General features: G+C 40.6%; 1 protein-coding gene across 8 annotated transcripts in view; it reads left to right on the plus strand.

Moving 5' to 3' along the window:
• The first annotated feature begins 770 nt into the window (after window positions 1-770).
• Window positions 771-20,850, plus strand: part of nfixb (nuclear factor I/Xb) — a 196,884-nt gene continuing 176,804 nt past the window's right edge. For 4 of the 8 annotated variants that reach the window (XM_036213368.1, XM_024271632.2, XM_024271635.2 and 1 more), the window contains exons 1-2: window positions 1,241-1,696; window positions 19,196-19,279. In XM_036213368.1, coding sequence (XP_036069261.1) covers window positions 1,694-1,696; window positions 19,196-19,279 — 87 coding nt within the window. In that variant the 5' untranslated portion in view covers window positions 1,241-1,693. The other 4 variants (XM_024271631.2, XM_024271633.2, XM_036213369.1 and 1 more) reach the window with 3 other exon arrangements.

Here is a 20,850-nt window from a genome sequence, read left to right on the forward strand (position 1 = left end):
ACATTTTCTGTTTAAGTGAAAAAAGTGTACATTTTAGCTTTAATTTATTATTAAAGATTTAAAAAAGTCAAATGTTGGAAGATAAACACATTTATTTTTAAAGGAAATGATAAAAGCTGACCTTCAGGATGCTCCAAAAGAAGCAGAAACTTGAGGTAGAAACTCCAATAAATAGGATAAATCCACACTCCAGATTTCTTTTTTAATCACTTTTCTTTTCCTGGTCAAATCTGTTTTTGCCTTTCTCTCTGGATTGGGGCAGCCTCTCCCTCAGATTTTTTTTTTTATATATAAATGACTAAATGTGTGTTTTGGCAGAGGTGCGCGCGCTCCAGCCTCGAATTCGGCACCTGCGCCCTTCAACTTTCTCTGCCCACGCTGATTAGTTCACTCCTGGAAAAATAAACCCTAAAAATGCGCTGGTCTGAACGCAGCAACCCGGTGAGGGCTGTCATCACTGATGAGTGACAGGCAGAGGTTTTTATTTGATTTTTGTGTTTGCTGCAGGCCTCCTGCCTCTGCTTTTGTTTTGGGGGTTTGGACTCTCCAAGCGAGGCTTTGTTTGTTTCACACAACTTCTGTGGCAGAACGCGCGGAAACTGTTACGCGTGAAATGATTCACCGGTAAATATTGTGGAGTATTTATACACGTGTGCAGCTGCAGTTTCCATCCAGATCCACGTCTGTCAAAAAAGTAACCTGCAGCCTCCGCTCCCTCCCTCTCGCCTCCCTCCTCCTCCTCCCCCCCATCGCTGCCCCAGCACCGCCGCCGGTGCGAGCCTGTAATCCCCCGCGTCCATGCTTTGCCCTGAGCCCGTATTAATTCCACTAAACCCCCCAGCTGCCGCCCTGGCTGGTCGCTGAACGACAGACCGGGAATCGCTCCGGTTATTAATAATTCAGCTCCTCTCCTCTGCGCTCCTCCAGCCGCGGCCGCAGGACACCCGCGCGCCTGTCTGCAGCCACGCGGAGGTCTTTCCTTTTCTTTTTTTGGTTCCTACTTTTACGCGCAGTCCATTTCTGCGGCTCAGTGTCTCTCACGCACCTTTTTCGCTTCTGCGGGAAATTACGCGCCGCTCCGACAGTCCCGCCGCGCGCGCTGACTTGGTTTGGGGACAGGTGGAGAGCCGAGGAGCACTGCCACGTTTTCACGCACGCATGAAGGCAAGGCGCGTGGCGGCGGCGGCGTCCCCCTCCTCCCCTCCTCCTCCGTAGGAGCAACAGCTGATTTGGTGAGGCGCGCGAGCAGCAGCAGACGGTGCGGGGCAACTTACTGTCGGCGCACGGCCACGATTGTGAGGTGGTCGGGCTCAGACCGCGGCTGCGGCGGGGTTGGACGCTACGGTACCGGGGCAGATCGCTGCGCTCTCGCTGCCAGGCCACGCGCCGCGCGGAGCGCCGTCCTGGAAGGAAGGATCCGAACCAGAAACGCTGAGACGGAAAAACTCAGGAGCAAAACTTGGATTACTTCTTGATCGAGGAAAACTGATCCCAAATTCCAGCAAAAGCATGTTTCCCGCGCCGCAGGCCGTGATATAGGACTGCTTTGCTTCCGGTGAGGCCCGGCTGAACAAGAAACCGAGCACGTTTCTCTCTCCCACACACACACTTTTTTTTTTTTTTTTTTTTGGAAGCCGAACTTTTGAGTGGAAAATGGGTCTCTGAGAGTGTTGGCACGAATCCTCACCCCACAATGGTACGTGCTATGCAAACCAAATTGCTCACTTGTGTGCAGGTCTTTTTGTTTTGTCTGGTTTTAGCAGCTACTAAACTAAATGATTCATTGTTATTTGAATTTTAATTTACTGTTTTATTATGTCATCCATAATCTGTTGAAGTTTTCAAAAGTCTTTACATGCACGCATGTGTTTTTTATTAAGTTTATATTTTGGCAAAAACTTGTTTCTTTGCATAAAGTGAAAACTTTATTCCCCCACGCACTCCCATCCGCATGCGTCCTGGGCTTTAATCCATATTACTATCAGTGCACGTGTGTTTACCATATTTTTTATTTTCAATTAGATGTGTCCACAAAATCACAACACATAAAAAATGAAATAACACACAAGGAAAAATATCACTGAATTTTTGGCTCTCCAAGAATGGGTTGTTTTATTTGCGCCTAGATTGGATTGCGCGCCTGTTTGACTTGTGCGTAATTACGCACAAGAGTTCAGGCTAATTTCTTCATTAATTAAGGGATTTATTTGTGCAGCTCAGCAGTAAACTGTGCCATCAAAAGGGCAAAGTTTTAACCCATTTGTTCTAGAAACAACAACATTTCATTTTTCAGACATTTGACATCTTTTTAACTGGAAGAGTTCTTTCAAAATAAAATCCTAAACACTGGTTATCCCAGTGATTTCTTTGAGTGTTCTACTTATGAAAACAAAAGTTTGAAGAAAAGATGAGCAGCTTTTTGAACTTGCACTCAAATATATCTCATATATCCTTGACCCTTGATTCTGTTTTTGGCACAAAATGACTCAAAGAAGGCAGTAGTTACAGGAACCTCCCACATACAACCTTGGAGCTGCTTAGATACCAGAAAGGGATCTTATTTGCACATGAATGTGGAAGATTATTAGTAGGAATAATTATTTGTTTACCCGAATCCTCGGCTGACATGGCAGCTGCCCAAGAAGCTCATCAGTAAAAAATGATACGGAATTCAGGACAGGCCTCACGCGGGATTATCTCGACTTGTTTTTCTACTTGCTGTGGCAACTCATCCCTTTTCTTATTTTTTAAGACTTCCTGAATTGCTGCCAAGCATTTTCAGCTGCATGATAGTCTAGTCAGAATGCACTGGAGGCATCTGTCAGTCAGCGTCAGGAATCTGCTATCTTTGCCTGAGGAGGATGATGATGATGATCAAATAAATACTCCAAACAACATGTGTTTTGGGAGATGATCTGTTGATTTGCAGGTTAGAGGCTTCCATTATGGAAGCTGAGGAGTAAACTGAAAGTTTGCAGTGTGAAATGATCGCTTCCTGACAGTGTTGATCCATCAATCTGGGAGAAAAGGTTGAAATATCTCAGCGTTTAGTGAATTAATGGGGTTGTGTTTGTGTGCACAAACCGCCGCATGATGAACAGACAGGCAGCTTTACGCTCTGGTGTGAGCCTCCTCCAGGCTGGTGCAGCTTGTGATGTCATTCCTCACTGTAAACTGAACATCAAGTCATTATGTTTGTTCTGGCTTCGCTGTTTCCCTGGAAAAATAAATAGGACTTCAAGCAGGCTGTAATGGCTGGCGTGGTGAGCGACTGGTTTGAAGATGAAAGCTCTGATATACGGTCAGGCTGCATGAATATTAAGAGGCTGAGCTCAGGCTGATCAGCTTGTAAAGCTCTAATTTAAGTCGAGGCTTCGGAGGATATGTCATCCGATTGATTCGGTCTCTTTGAGAGGATGTCAAAAGTTTGGAGGGAAAAAAAACACACTTGACGATTAAGCCGTATTTGCAGTTGGAGCCAAGCAAATTGTGGACACAGAAGTAGGAGACATGCAGGACACTCTGCTGTGATTTGCTGTTGAGCTTCTGCACAGTTTGAGGACTTACTTTAATATGCACCAAATGCTGTCATTTGGTGGCGGATCTGGACCACGCCGAGGCCAATTTGGAACTCGAACGCTGAGATTAGTACTTGTGATTTTCATAAAGAAGAGTTTTGATGTGCAAAGAAAACACAACCCCGTCCGGCTGAACTCGGGGTGAGGCGTCGGAGACTTGGGATGGAGGCTGGTCCAGATGCAGTCGAGAAGCTGAGTTCACTGTTTTTGATTGTTTCCTAGTATTTCCAATACAGCTAATATATCAAACTGTCAGCTTCAAGGTTCTGATTCTCAAAATATTTGTCTGTACTGTGAAAAAGAATAAAACTCAAGTCCTAAAAATTAAACCCTTTTTTATCAAATAAAAGCTTGTTTTGACGTCCCAAAAAGTTTTGACAAATTCTGCTCTTTTATCAAGATGGATCTAGATGGACTTTAAGAGATTCAAGCTGCTCCACAGTTTTAACAGTTCTCCTGATTCTTCTGCTCCTTTTCAGCAATCTTGTCATCAAAATGTTCAGCAAGTTCAGGGATTTCCTGCTTGCATACTTTTGGTTTTCATATATTTTGCAGTATTTAAAATTTTACGGAATTTTTCAGCCTCGTTCAAAGACGAGATTCTTCAAATACTTTGTGCAGAATGAAACCCATGGAATCTTGGTATCAAACGTTCAGCTGATTCAGGACATTTCTGCTTGTACTTTTGGTATTAATATATTTTACAGTTTTAAAGATTTCACGCAATTTATACGATTTTTCAGCCTCATTGATAAAGGAAGGGAAATTCTTTAAATCCTTCAACTTTTGAAACTTGAGCAATCTTTTCATCAAAACGTTCAGGACACTTCTCATTGAGTACTTTTATTTTTTTATATATATTTGTATTTTGCAGTATTTAAAATTTTACACAATTTATGCAATTTTTTTCCGCCTCATTGAAATGAGAAATTCTTCAAATACTTTGTGCAGAATGAAACTGACTCTTATCATTAATGTAATAATAATGTTGACTCTCGCAGAATGAAACCTCTGCAATATTAGTATCAACACATTCAGCACTTTCAGACTTGTACGTTTGGTATTCATATCTTTTACGCATTTTTTTCTTTTGTAATTCATGCGATTGTTCAGCTGCATAGAAAGACACTTTCAAACCTATACAACATTGGTATCAAAACGTTCAGCACTTTCAGGAGATTCATGCTTGTACTTTCGGTTTTCATGAATTTGATGTTTTTTGAAATTTTACACAATTTATTTGTGATTGTATTAGAAGTTCTCCAAATACTTTGTGCAGAATGAAACCTCTGCAATATTGGAATCAAAACATTCAGGAAATTCCTGCTTAATTTTTGTGATTCACATCTTTTACCTATTTTAAAAAGACAAATAGGCAATTTAAGTGTTTTTATAAGAAATTGTTCTAATTCTTTCTTCACTGTCTGTAACTTTAACTTATTTATCAACTTTAGCATTTTGCAAAAGCTTTAGCTTTATAGCTGTAGCATTACAGCCAATCCCTTCAGTCAATTTCTTCAGCGACCACGTTCAGCAGAAGCATTCACATAGCATTATCGCAGGTAATGCAGCTTTTCTAGTTTACGTTTGTCTCTATATAATGCATCAAGCGTCTCTCTTCATTTGCGGGGAGGTCTGGACTGCTGCTGCTGTGTGTGGTTCTGGTGTTTCTCCTCCTCGCAGCGCTGATGGTTCCTCTCCAGATGTGCCAGCTGCCCGTTTCATTTGCAGGAGTGAATATTGAGAGGGCAGCTGGCACAGCCTTTTCATGGCCCACCAAGAAACCAGGGCCTTTGAACTGAGAGCTCATTACAAATCAATGTACGTGTGCGTCGTCTTTGGTCCGGAGGAGGTTTCCTAACAGAATCTCTAATTCATTTCATCTGACCACAAGATGCTTTTCCTTTTTTACCTCAGTCCATTTGAAATGAGAGTTGGCTGAAGGAGAAGGGAACATCTTTGGATGATGGTCCTGAATACATGGATCTTTGCTGCGTTTTCTGGGTGTTTTTCCTTTATTTTGTGGAAATGTTCATGAGTCCAGTCAGTGTGATGGACAATAACATCAGGTCTGCTTCATTCACTGCTGTTTGAGGGCTGTCCAATATCCATTTTTATACTGAGTTAGGAGTTCGGGGGCGAACAATAACATGGGGCTCTCTGCAGCAGTAGAATGAAGACTTGAATGATGGAACACAACAGGACACTATGGAGTAGGATCAATTAAAAAAATAAAGAGATATTCTTAAAGTGGCCGTTTTCTGCCCCTCTTTGGGTCTTTTCTCTCCATTTCTCCCCTTTTCTCCTCTTCTTACTGACGTCCTTTGATTCTGTTCTTCTTTTTCCTGTTTTTTCTATCTTCCTGCATAATAGTTTTGTTGTTGTTTAACACGCATTGTTAAAATTTTATGTGAAGTGGCTTTAATTTTCTTTATTTCATCAAGAGTCTAATGATGATGATTATTTTACCGCTGCTCAGACATCTACGCTGTTGGAATATTGATAATATGGATAATGAAACCCTTTTTGCCATTTTAGTGATTTGGGTATTATAATATAAATATTTTCTTAGGTGGGGGCCCAAAGATGTTGGGGGTGCCAAGCGATCATCTACATTTGCCTAATTGAATGTCCACCCCTGTCTCCCACACACAGAGATATCTTCAAATTCTTCCTTCAATATATTTTTACTGTGTCAATGAAAAACATTTAAAATATTTGCAATAGAGATTTTTTTTTAAAATTAAATTATCACATTTTTGCAAACTTTTTAAAAATCTATATTCCAAAAATGTTTTTCTTCTAAACATCAGACATGTTTGAGGGATGGATGGATGGATGCTAGGTTAGATGGGTGGATGGATGATGGATGGATGGATGCTAGGTTAGATGGGTGGATGGATGATGCTTGGTTGATTGGTTGGTTGGATGGATGGATGGATGGGTGGATGGGTGGATGGGTGGATGCTAGGTTAGATGGGTGGATGGATGATGCTTGGTTGGTTGGTTGGATGGATGGATGGAAGGGTGGATAGAACGATGGTTGGATGATGATTTGATGGATGGATGATGGTTGGATGGATGGATGGATGATGGATGGTTGGATGCTACGGACTTGATTTGTAAGTAGTGATGTTGACAGATGAGGCACTGAAAAAAGTTTGCTTCTTCAAAATTCTAACTACCTCAAAGTGTTTAAGGGTGCAGGTTCCAGCAGGTTTCAGTCTTGGGGGGCCACAGTGTGGGGGTGGGATTAAACAGTGACAGGTCATAGTGGGACCATTGCTGTACAGCTGTAACCTCCACCGCTCTGGTGTACTGAGAGAAAAACACAGATCTATTGGCCTCATGGATCAGCTGGATGAATACTTTCATTTAGAATCTTAATCTAGAATCTGCTGCAAACTCTGGTCCTCCACGTCTGATACAACATCATCATCCAACCTACATGATCGAGCTATTTAATAAGTTCATGAGGGAGCATCCTTGCCAAGAATTCACAGCTGAAATGGCTGTTTATTTGTTGACAGTTAAAATGTGAACGGAGAAGGTTTGAAGACACAACCCAATCTCTGAGCAGCTGCTGCTTAGTGCAGATCATTTGGATGGAAGCCCAACAGAAAGGTTTCATCTGAGAAAAGGTTCACCAAAAAAATGCACCTCGACACAGTCGAATGTCAAAACTGCTTCACGTCAAACAATAAAAGAAACTCTGAAGTGGAGACAACAAGATACAGTTAGCTTTCTTTATCAATACATACAAATTGTAGCCTTTAGTTGTCTCTGATAGACATAAATAAAGTGTAGTGTAGCTGCTTTATTGTTGTGTATGTGCTCCTGCTCACTTTCAACAACAATCCATCTTCAGATCACCTGGATACACTTGATCCAGGTGATCAACAGAGAGTAAGAGCAAGAATCTCCAGAGAGCGTGTAGGGACCCATTAGGCCTGGACTTCCCCAGGTGTATTCTTGCATTTGAGAGGGACCAGATGTTGAAGTTTATGCAAACGAATCTGTGTTGAAACCTGTTGATGAAACAGGAGAGATAAAGGAAAATCTTTTCCAGAAACTGTCATGAATGTGGAAATGGAGACTATCTTCTGATAGTCTCCATTTCCAATTCATGGAAGTGGTCGACTGATCTACCAGTGCTGTATGTTGGACATTTCCCATAATGTGGTGGTGGGAGAGGATCTTGACTTTCATGAAACTTGATCCCTGTAGTGAAGAAAACCACAAAACTCCACTCTGATGGTACTAGATCAATAGTTTATACCATTTTTATTGTCTTTAAAAAAAGCGGTATTAAAGCCACATGGAGACAGACGGCTGAAGGAGTGACAGATTAAAGACCAATTCGGATCATCTATTTTCAAATCGTTCCCAGTGGTCATTTATTTACAATGTTGCAATTTTAGCCAAAACAGCACAATGGAAGTTTTCCAGGACATAGTTTCTGCAGAGCGCCTGTAGTTCATCAAAAATTCACTTCTGAGAGTTCTCTGTTTACTCACTCTTACACTAGGTCACAGCTCCTCACACCCCCAATCTAACATTAGCGGTGCAACAGAAATGTTGAGCAATATTGGAGTTATCCAGCCGTACAGTTTGGATCCAGATACTATCTCAAATGAGGAAAACAAAGATGTTCATGGATCTATTTGTCTTCAACTGGATCCATCAGAATGGAGCAGAGCAGGGACCTAACATATTTTCTACATTAGCAATACAATCTTTTTTAATCTTCTCCTGATTCCCTTTAGTTTGTATAAAGAAAACCTCAGAAATGCAATTTAAAGCTTACTTTTCTTTACATATGTCCTCCATCATGAGAAAAATGCCATAAGAACACACTAAAAACTATTTTATCTAAATGGATCTTTAAAAGAAGTGGTTGCAGCTGTTTCCTTTCAAAGCCTTTGTGCTCTTTCTGCTTCTGTTTGGTTTCCATGAGGGACAGTCCTATCAAAACTCACCAGCCAATAGGAGGACAGTCTTTGCTGACCAATCATGTTATGAGTTACAGTTTGGTTTATTAGTTTTACAGCAAAGGTAGAAAAGTGACTTTAGAATTGATGTTTCATTTCATCATCCATTCATCTTTTGAACCTGCTAAATCCCCTTTCGCTTCATGAGTTGCTGGAGCCTATTCTAGCATCAGCTGGTCAAAGATGGGGTACCCCCTGAAAAGGTCACCGTATTTGGCTGTTTCAACTAACACTAGAAAAGTTGCATCACCTGCAGTAATGCTAGTATGAATGCTTTTTGAAGAATCTGGTAGCTGAAAATGCTAAAGCAATTTAATGTAAATGCTTAAGGGTTTGCTGAATAAGCAAAAACTATTTGCAAAATGCTAAATTTGCCAAAACACTTGAAATTTTGTTAAATAACTATGAAAGACAGCTGAAGCTGGCCTAAATTTCTGAAAAATTGGTAGTAAGCTTGCTTAAAAATCCTCAATACATGCTCATTTTGCAAAACCATGTAGTGTGTTGCTTAAATATTAGCTAAACTAAAATTAACCCCCCTAAAAAAAACGTTAAAGATGCTATTTTAGCCTAAAAGCTAACACATCGCTAAAATACTAGCTCAACCCCAAAATAACCTAAAAATCTTCAGTAAATGCCAAATTATAAAAAAAAGAAAAAAAGTTAGCATGTTGCTAAAATATTAGGTAAACTCACAAGTATCCTAAGCATGCTGATAAAATAGAATTCCATATCAGCATAAAATACCTCAGTAGAAGACATATAAGCCAAAAACATTAGCATGTCGCTAAAATATTAGCTAAATTCCTAATTGACATAAAAGACCTCCGTAGAAAACACATTAGCCAAAAAACGTTAGCATGTTGCTAAAATATTACCTAAATTCCAAATTAGTATAAAAAATCCAGTACATAACATATTAGCCAATTACGCTAGCATGTTGATAAAATATTAGCTAAATTTAAAATTAGCATACAATACCTCAGTAGATAACATATTAGTCAAAAACGTTAGCATGTTGCGAAAATATTAGCTAAATTCCAAATTAGCATAAAATGCCTGAGTAGATAACATATTAGCCAAAAACATTAGCATGTACCTAAAATACTAGCTAAATTCTGAATGAACATAAAAAACCTCAGTACATGCCAACTTACCCAAATTAGCTAGCATAATTCTAATTTAAGAGCTCGATGTCAATTTATTTTAAAATTGGTGTAAACCATGGTTTCAAAGGGCACACAGTTTTTAAATATGTACATTTTTGAAGAAGCGGAAAATGTCTTCATTCATTTTTGCTATGGGGCTTATTTTGCTCAGTATTTCAAAAATTATAAAGTTTATTAATAAAAAAAATACAAGCAGTGATGTTTTGAACAAGTTTAACGTTTTGATACCAAGATTTCGGAAATGCCTAAATGTGTGACTGAGCTTTTACGTGCCGAAAAACAGGAGCAGGAGAATTACTACTGCATGAATGCTGTAAAGCTTTCTCTGCTCTGGCCTCATCTTTTTCATCTTCTTCACAACCAGTCATCCTCACACCACCATCCTATCCTGTCTGGTTACACTCTCCTCAACCTCCACTTTACAGTTGCTGATCTCTTTCACGTTACAACATCTACACAATATGGAATCAAAACGTGTTCTCCTCTCTCCACTCTCTTATGTCTCTCTTTGCTCATCTCTTTTTTTGGAAAAATGTCTTCACCACTGACATTTCAATATTTTTGCAAAGTCCATCTTCATTCATGTCCATGTCGACCAACTCTCCTGTCAAAGGGTCTAGGTTCAAAAATATCTGCAGGTATTTGTACGAGTGTGTTCGCATTTGTATTTGTAGTGGTATGACTAAGTGTTTGTGGTATCATCTGAGTGTGTTACTATTATTATGTGTGAAGGGCCTTCTAGCAGTAAAATGTGTGTTTTTACCAGTGATAGTCTTTGTAGGAGGTGAATGTAAAACATTATTTACAGCACTTTGTGCTTCATCATAAAAGGACATCATCGACCACTACACAATTATCTACCTATCCTCCAATTAACTGATATGAAATCTATCATGTGAATACACCAGTTTGTAGAGATGATTATATCATAATTTAATTTAATCATATTTAGTAACTGATTGTAACAAAAAATGTATCAGACAATATTTGCACCGATCCTGCACTAGATTCTACTTATGTCAGAAATCTTCTGAGGTCAAGACGTGAATAAGACCATAACGCTGGTGTGTTGATGGAGAAAAGATTAATGGAGGGAGTATGATGCAGTTGGAGAGCAAACCCCACCTCTGCATTTTAAAACAATGTCATGGCATCATTGCGAGCGAAACTGCCGGAAGATGTCTAGATGAGATTCTTCAACCAGTGGTACCAACTTTATGACAGTGATTGAGTCGATGAAAGTTCTCATTCATCCAGGTGATGTCCTGAAGTTGAGTCATGGTATCTGGACTTCTCTTCTTGGAATGTTTCACCACTCATCCACGCAGTTTAAGCACTAAACAAGAAAGTTCAACAGAAGCTGCTTGGATGAGAGGGGAAACAGTTCAAGAAGACAAGATTATAACTCAACTTCATGACAACAATGATAGATGTTTGTCAAAGACAAACTTGAGATTTCTGGAGTGTAGATGGTGGAATGGTCTGACCTTGACTAGTGGAATTGGTCTATAACGATAGCTATGTACACACCACTCTTGACAATGCATGTTCTAGTGACCAAACTCTATGGAAACTTGCATAAATGCGTGTTTTGGACTTGGAATTTCTAGGACTATTTTCTGGCCCTATGTACAAAACGTGCAGCCATTGCCTGTGAGCTGAATGTTAAACCAGATCAAACTTTGACCAATCAGGAACTTTGATTTGGTAGTGACGTATGGATGCTGTCCCTTCTTAATTCACAGAAGTGCCAACCACTTTAAAATTGATCATGGAGGAGAAATCAATGATTGCAGTTTGTGCCCAACTGGAATTCTATGAGACCAGATTTTATCTATCAGAATAGAGCTGAGAAAGAAAAGGCCTGGAGCAAGATTCATGAGATTTGCACTTCACTGACATTTCTAACTCTAGGTGGCAGATGTGCGCCAGTAAACAACAGAAAATAAAAGACGATGAAGACTCTCCCTGCTTGTCCATTTTCTAAATTCACGTTCAGGAATCCGTCTTTACTGTGTTCTTGGACACGCTCCACATGCGCAGTGTGGACAACAACCACATTAGCTAGCTTGCATCAAACGACAGCTGAAAACTGGGACACCATTTCCACCTAAAAACTGGTGACCAGCATGAGGTTGAGGTCCCAGGCTGATGCAGCTGTTGTGTACTTGCATTCACAACAGAGACTTCTGCTATAGGAATGAATTTATACGTGTTCACTACATCTGGTCTGTTTAGATTTCAAACATTCAGTCCAGAGCAGCAGAATAATTGTTTGGCTGAGAAGATTTGGCAAATTTTCCATGGATACAGCCCACAAACTCATCTGCTGCTCATCTTAAAAATGCACATTCTGTACTGAAATGACACAATTAAGTACAAATTAACATGATTTAGAATTTATTGACATTACATTTTAAACAAAGAAACAGCCTAAAACAACAGAGTTTTTTGTGTCTACAGAGTAATGGCTGGAGCAAGAATAGAGATTTTCAACAAAGACGGAGACATCTGAAGACATGTTTCTGCTCCACGTTACTGTGATGAGTTCAATTAGCTAAACTGATGCCTAAAATGTCATCTATTGACAGTACATGAGAACTCGTCCTTCATAGAAAATGGCTTACTTCTGGCTCTAACCAAATTAAGTCAATTCAGTCACAATTTTTTTTTTCTTTTTTTTTGATACAGACGCCGCCATGTTGGAACCAGATGACATCAGTAAGCACTAATTGGTTGGAGTCAGTCTGAGTTTCTATGTCAACTGCTCTCGCCAATCAGGATTGAGATTGTTAGGAGGCCACTCCCGTGCCACATGTTAATCAAACGCTTTGAACATTCGATTGGATGGAAAGTTTTTAAAAATGGACTCAACCATAAATTGATGAGAATAAGTGAAGAATATTTGTGTTCAAAGTTTGGATTAATCTTTGCTTTGGTGCCGTCATACTTTTAGCAGTTTCTCTTATAAGATATCAATTATTACAAATTCAGAGCTTTGTGAGTTGAGTATTATGGGATGGAATATTTTTGGGATTACATAAACACCCTAAATGAGTATTTTCACAGAACATATTTCAGTTTAGTGTAATTTATGGCAAAAACTGATCTGTCTTTAAGGTTTTTTAATTCTAACTCCCAAAATTGAGTTTTTGTGTATTTAAAAATAATTACATTAAACATTTTAAATTGCTGACTGATTAGTAGAAATATTATGTAACTATCACAAAAGGATTAACTCCTAAATAAATAAACTAACAGAAAAAGAATTTGGATTAAACTGGAAACGGTTTTATTCGATGTTAATCAGTGTCTTCTATCTCTAATGTCAGCTGTCACACCTCTGACTGGTTTCTAACCTTTCCTCTTTACTTTATTAAGGCTTAACACTCACATTAATTAGGTTCACAAGACGTCCCAGAATGCACAGCAGCTGTGTCACCCTGTAATCTGAGTTAACTCAATTTGAGACGCTGTTTATCTGCATTTATTTTGGAAAGCACCACAAAAAAAAAGTCCCAATCTGGATGTTTCCTCTCCTGTTTTAGGCCTTAATGAGAAATCCGAGCCGATAGCATAATTCATTCAACTGAGCGTGCCAGCTATTTATCCCGGCTACAATATTAGCATACTTGTGAAACTTTTTAGTACTTGTAACCAGGTTTGGCATTTCTAACAATCTTGCATCAAATAGATTGTACCACATTAAATGTTGGGAAGAGAAGAACCAGTGGCAAGCCCCAGAAACACACACACACACACACACACACATGCTCTTTTAATTACTGCCTCCCCCGCTCCTATTCTGCACCTCCTGAGATGCAGGTGTAAAATATCACATTTTTCCAGCATTTCTCCCTGAGGTAAAGCTGGCTTGGACTCACACAACATAAATTTCCCCTTTCATATTCCCCCACACATTTTTTTTTTTAATACAAACAAGTTCCCCCTCCCAGCCCTCCCTGGCTTTGATGTGCACTCCACATCTGCACAGGTTTGTTAGCTTGTTAGCAGTGAAGAATGGGGATACAATTAGAGCTGAATGCGGCGGGACCGGGGAGGCCGTCCGCCGTGTTTAGTGGAGGCAGAGTCGTTTCTGATGCTCCAGAAAGCGTGCGGCTTGTCGGGTCGACGCTGCGAGTGGTTGGACTGACACGGTGGAGCCATCAGAAGGCTGTTAATCAGCTGCTGCGGGGAGGCCCGCCTCTCGCGGATTGTTGCGTATCCATAAATATGGAAGCCCAGGTGGTTTCTGCGCTGTGTGAAGAACACAATGAGCAAGACAGGGGGAGGCGGGCATTATGTATATGTGCTCCGATTAATCCATTTGAGAGGCAGCCAACTGAGGCATCCAGCCCCTGATTGTGGTTGTTGGAGTGAAGAGAGCGGGCTGAGCACAGCGGAGGGGCTGGATGAACCATAATCTGCATCGCGATCGTCTTCCTTACAAAAGTTTTGCACCGCGAGGATCTTTGTGCAAGAAGGAAATTTGTTATTCCAAAAAATAAAATAGTCCAGAAGCAAAGTCCTCACCTGTTTTCTGGTTCTAAGTTCAACGCCACACAAAGACTGTATTCATGACTAATCTGGTTCTAATTAAAGCTTTGAAATTATGCCCCCTCGTTCTTAAATCTCTGTAATCAACAGGAGGGTAAAACAACCACTTGCGGTTGTTTTAAGGGCAGATTTGGAGAAATGAAAGTGGTCTTGATCTATAAAAATGTCATCAGTGCCTCATTTTCCCTGTCGACAAACCGACAAACATGCATGACAACATGCTGTTCCTATGCCAAAGACACAAAACCCAAACGATCAACTCCCAGTTGAAGGATGGAAATGTCTCCGGACCAACTTTCCATTCAGAGTTGACTCAGGCCGCGTTCAGACTGGACACATTTGGTTTGATTAAAACAGAGGTATCCAAATTCAGTCCTCGAGGGCCGGTGTCCTGCTTGTTTCCCAACCTGCCACTGAAGCTCCTTATCGGCCAAACACACCTGATCCAGGTAATCAGCAGCAGATAAGACAGTGTTTCTGGAAAACCAGCAGGAGGCCGGCCCTCGAGGACTGACTATATACCCTTGGATTAAAGTGAACCAGAGTTTGTTTCCCCCAATAATCCAGAATAAATTTTCAGTCTGAATACATGCATCCTTAATTAACTCATACTGCCTTTAGCAAGCCAAAAGTATTCTCAGCAACCTTTGACGTTGGGTCGAAGTTAAAACGATGATCAACTTTGTTAATGAAACTTGTCCTACTTGTTGTTCTTTGCATCTCTTGAGGGATTGTTGAGTTGGAGAACCAGCCCCGCTCCAGAACCATTTGGTGTTTTATCCCACCTAACCAACCCTTCAATGGTGAGGGTCAAGCAGGGAAGACATTGGGTCTCATTTTTGGAGTCTTTGGTATAACTCAACTCCATCCATCTTCCTCCACTCATCCGGTACCGGGTCTCGGGGGCAGCAGTCTAAGTAAAGATGCCCAGACTTCCCTCTTCCCGGCCACTTCCTCCAGCTCCTCTGGGGGGATCTGAAGGTCTTTTCAGGCCAGCCGAGAGGCATAGTCTCTCCAGCGTGTCCTGAGTCTTCAGCATGCCCGACATGCCCGGAACACCTCCTCAGGGAGGCGTCCAGGTGGCATCTGGATCAGATGCCTGAGCCACCTTCAACTGGCTCCTCCACATTAAGATAAGCCCCTTGAGCCACCTCAACTGGCTTCTCTCAATGTGGAGAAGGTTAAAAGAGGAGATTTGTATGAAAGGATCTGTAGTAATCATGTTTTATCATTGATATCTTGAACCTTAGACACAGGCACCCTGTGGGTTTTTGGGTTGTCCGGGCTCAAAGATGGTTGTAGAGAGTAGCGACTGCATATTAAAGGGCCTATATATTAAGCATATCCTTAAGCCTGTCTTTGGCACACTATAGGCACATTTTTTATGTAATATGAGTTATTTTTGTGAACTCTTTTCCTACCCGGAAGTAAAACAACTTAATCTTTTTCTCTCTTTGTGGGTGCCACCCATTTCATGGAGCTGGCCTTGGCAGCGTGTCTGCTCAGAGATGTGTGAATGGAACAAAATAGCACTTTGAGGTTGTTTTTCATGAGGAATTAACATCATAATACACTTCAAAGCTCCAAAAAGTTAATTGTGCATGAAATAGGCCCTTTAACCCTTGTGCTATCCTAGGTATATTGACGTTGGGGGTGGGGTCATCTGGACCCCACAAGACAGTGAACATTTTAGATGTTTATTATATGTCCACACTTACTGCTGGTATGTATCATACATATTTATACTTTTTTGAAATTATTTTGTCCTTTAAAAAAAAAAAAAAAAGCCTGTGTCGTTTTCTTTTTTCTAGCCTCTTTAATGCCAACAGAGACCTCATCTCTCCACATAGTGACTAATGCTGTCAGTGTGCAAATCAACCATCACCTTCAGCTCCATAACCTCTCCTTTAGATTCCACTCTGGTTGAATAAGATTAGACCGTTTGTGCCATGAAACCAAAAGCCTCAGTGAGACAAAGCAGAATTGGAAACTAATTCTCTGTTGGCCTGTGCATCCACACAGATGGTCATGTGATCCATTGTTATAAAATGTGAAATATAGCTATACTTCAAAGGCACTGCTGCATTTGAGTACTGGGCCAGACCTCCACTGTCCATTCACCGCAAGTCATTTTTCATCCTGAAACGACTAAAACACGCCAGCAAGAGGAGGCAGCTTAAAGAACCGCTCGCCTGCCACTTTTTTATGCGCCTCTGTGATAATCAGCAGAGTGAAAAGCATCCGTCATTTTGATGAAGGCATCATTTAGTGGGATAAATGGTTTCAAATGGTTTTCCTCCAGTGTTCCCCCACATATTAACTGTGACACCAGCAGAGGTCGGGCGCTGAGGCTGAACCAGCCAGATATATGTGCTGTGAGGATGACTCACGCCGAGCGTATTGTGAGTTGAAGAAAACTGCTGTTAGGCTCTTGGTAATCAACCTGCCGGAGACCTTTGGCCACAAACACTATGAAACGCCACACACAGATGTCCTTCCTGTGGATGGTAGAGGGGAAAAGACGAGGCCGTAACCTCTCATTCTGGAGGATATGAATAGCCTGCGCCACCCGCCGCAGCTCGGTCAGCCCCAGTCTGGGACTTTATATAGTGTTGTGTGTTTATGTCTCTGCATGTTTTTGTTCAAGGGCAACCCCATGTCACCCTCTGCATGTATGCAAATGCTAAAGTTAGCTGCCGGTGTCTGTTTGGTTTCCCTCTGAGCTGTTGATCCCACATCCAACCGAAGTTTGTTCCTCTTATGGGTGTCTGTCACTCTTGAGAGTCAAGCTGAAGAAAACGGGATTACTGTTTGAGGAAAGACACCTTCAATGTTCCTGCAGACTCCTAAGCCCCACTTCAGTCCCAGTTGTCTTTGAACTATGGTTATGACGGTTTTAGCCAACATTTGAAAACCTGTGTCATTGTCTTTGACATAATTCCTATAGAGCGGCAGGAGTTCTTTAGAAATTTGCCTTCGACTTAACTCAGTTGAGTTGATTTGTGGAAAGCAATTCCCCCCCACCCTTCCCATTGCAAGAATATAATCTTTCAAATTGTGTGTTCTCATTTGTTCCTAATTCACAACGATTTGAATAATAAATGGCTCAGAAGTGTCTATCAGTCAGTCACTTTATTAACTGCGTTCACTCCCATACTTGTTTGTAACTTGCTGCGCATTAGCCAGATTAGCAGCGTTAGCCGCGTTAGCATATTCACAAAACGTGTAACTCCCAACCTTGTTTGTAACATGTATAAAAACCAGACTGATACCGATAAAACAAACATTACTGTGACTACGTTAACTCTTAAACCTGTTAGTAAAATGTTAAAAAACAGTCTGACGCTGTCACACGTTAGTCACAAGAGAGGTGTTAGCCACGTTAGCGTTTTCACAATACCTGCAACTCAGAACCTTGTTTGGAACATGTATAAAAACCAGACTGATATTGCTAAAACAAACATTACTGTGACTACGCTAACTCCCAGCCTTGTTAGTAACAGATGGAAAAAAACACAGGCTATGTCTGAATTCCTTGGATACTCACTACTCTCTGTAGTGCTATCCAAATCTACAATTCCAAAAGTGTAAAACAGTAATTTCCCAGAAGTCTTTGCGAAAAATCAGTCTTCATTGATGCTCACTAAATTGGAGAATATAGACCACAATGCATTGCATTTGAACACTTTTTGAAAAAAAAAAAATTGAAATAAACTCTCAACGTTTGTATCATCAGAACACAGTGGAGTCATAAATAAAAATGCTCGTATTGATTAGATTTTCACTTCATGAAATCGGTGTAGAGCAGTAGTCGTGAGCATCGTGTCCAAATTGAAGGTACTAGATACTCCTGCACCGTATAGCTTGTTTAGCAGTTAGGGATTAAAGTTTGGACGTTGAAACATTCCAACATCGCTGGACGTTAGCCACGTTAGTGTATTCACAACAACACCTCATCAAATACTTAGACGAAGTTCCTCTCAAAATTTCTTTAACATCAGTAAACACAATCAGAATGAATCCATAAGACTCTAGATTTTAAAACATACAGTCTTTGTTTTGAACAAATTAATGTTTTGAAGTGTGGAAAACAGTGATTTCTGGTTTGTCCTCCATCATCAGAAAAAGGACATTTTAAAAACAGGATTTTCAAAAAGCCTAAAAGTTTCCCTCCACTCCCAGAACAGATTTATCCAGAAGAAACAGAATTTATTTCAGTCATGAAGTTATGAACCAGCAGAGGAGCCAAGCCGAACTTGCACCCTGACCCCGATCTCCAGCCTTCGGGTTCCTCCCGTCTCTGCTGTCTGGCCCGGCTGCCTGAGTTGGCTTCAATAAGGAGTCGATGCTCATTCAGGGCCTGGCGTGTCGCCGCATACAAATGAACTGCGCTGAAAGGGGGCTCCGTGTAAACACTTTTTCCGGGCAGTGCCGTGGTCTGCGTGGGGGCAGACGTGCGGCCTGAGGTCTGCGCTGAATGTGTGCAGAATGCCCCCGCCTGGATGCTTTGTGCTGATTCAGTGAAAGCGAGCGTGCAGGTGAAATAGCAAGAGCAGGAAATGCTTTTGTGTTCTGAGCTAAATGCTTCGCTCACCGAATGGCGAGCAGGGCCATGCTGGGCCGGGTCAGGCCAGGCCGGGCCTCAGGTCTGCGCGGCATATGGGCACGGGGAGGGCCGCGCACGCCAGCAGCCATGTGCACGTGCAGATTGTAAAGATGAAAGGAGTTATCTGGTGGTGGAAAGACTTGAGGATGATCTTTAAATAGGTCAAGAAGGAGGATGAGGAGGATTTTCACGGCAGAAATCTGCTTTAGCAGCTTTGGAATCGGCTTTTCCGCGTCTTTTAAGTTCCCTGATCTTAAATACAGTGTTGGCTAATGAACGAATGTTGTGTTTCAGGCTAACGAAACCTACCTGATGAACGAGGAGCCCTCCCGAGGTCCTGGGATGCCTGAGTGCTTCGTGGTGTCAGACTCTTACAGGGTACGCTTCCACTTTTGGCCTTTTCTGAATGTGTTTCTTCTTCATTCGTGCGTCTGTTGGCCTAAATGTGTTGTTGAAGTCATTTCACTGTCTGCTCAAACTCTCTTGGTAATTGCTCCACAATCATAATGTCATTCAAGGCTCCCCCCACTCAGCTGCAAACCATTACAATTATTATTTCCACACATGAACCGAAAAAAGAAAAAAAAATCTTCACTTCTCGCCACGTGGGAGAGTGAGAATTCCTGCTAATGCTCAGCGCCGTGTAGAGGAGTGGAAGGTTAAGAGTGAGTGAAGCAAAGGGAAGAGCCGGTGAAGTCCACAGACTGCGTGGGGGGGGTGGAGGAGCTGAAAGTGGTTAATGAGGTGGGAGCCACTTTTTCTAGGCTGCGCTCTTTGTTTTCCAGAGCTCAGGCCCATGCCAAGTCTCCCAGAGAATCTGGGTTGCTACGGCGTATCGTGTGTCTCAGGAGGACAGAAATGAACCGGTCCCGCTGTAACTGAGCAGTTCGGTCGGTAAGGTGAAGAGTTTTTTTCAGATGAGGTGGGGGGTGGTAGAATCTAGGGGGGTCAGCGGGTTCAAGACCGTCAGCTCCTCATGGGATCCCCTGATGGCGACGTGGAGCGTCCCCTTTCTGTGCTTTGGTCTTTGAATCTGTAAAACTCATATTTATAGCAACTAAAATTCAAATTTCTGCTTAATTGTTTGTCTTAGAAGAAAAAAAAGGGAGAATCCCCATCGGAATAATCTTAGAAGACGAAAAATCAATTCTGTTTTTTTGTTCTTGTTGTAATTTCTGTTAATACAAATAAAGATTTAGCATCACCAGACAAACAATTAAAACGAAAATCTTTAACTCATTTTTAGGCTTCAAAACGCAACTTTTTAATGTGAAAAATAATTTTGAGTCAAAGTAGGATTAAAAATTTTGGCTTTTATTTATTTATTTATTTTTTTTGCTCAAATCTGATTTTTAATAAATTATTTTACAACAAGATTTTAAAGAAGGAAAAAAAAGTTTAATTCCTTTTTTGCAACATTTAAAAAAAATGTGTGTCGAACAATATTTGCCTTTTTAAGAGGAGATTTCACAGCAGACAGAAAAACAATTACAAAAATGAAAAATAAAAAAATAAAAAATGCTGTGTAAAACTGAAAATTTGCAAAAAAAAACTGTATTTGTAATATTTGAAGACAAACAAACACCGTTAAATATATTTAAATTTACATAAAATCAAATATTTAAAAAAAAAAGAATGTAAAATATGCAAGATTAATAAAAAGTTCATTTAAAATTTAGAAGTGTTCAGTACAACTGATAATATCTGATCATTTATTTAGGTATTTGTTAGATTTTTTTTAATATTAATTTCGTTTTAAGTCTAAAAGTATTTTTTTTATCTGACTATAAGCTCAGTTTTTTCCACTAAGGATGTTTGTTGTTGTGTTTTCTTTTTACCTTTCTTCATTTGATTAAATGCTAAAAAAAATAGTGTATCTTGTTTGTGCTTCAAATTTATAATATAATTATGTATTTTACTGCAGACTGCTTTTGCAATTTTATCCTGTT

The sequence above is a fragment of the Oryzias melastigma genome, linkage group LG8 (assembly GCF_002922805.2).
Source record: "Oryzias melastigma strain HK-1 linkage group LG8, ASM292280v2, whole genome shotgun sequence".
Classification (NCBI taxonomy): Eukaryota; Metazoa; Chordata; class Actinopteri; order Beloniformes; family Adrianichthyidae; genus Oryzias; species Oryzias melastigma.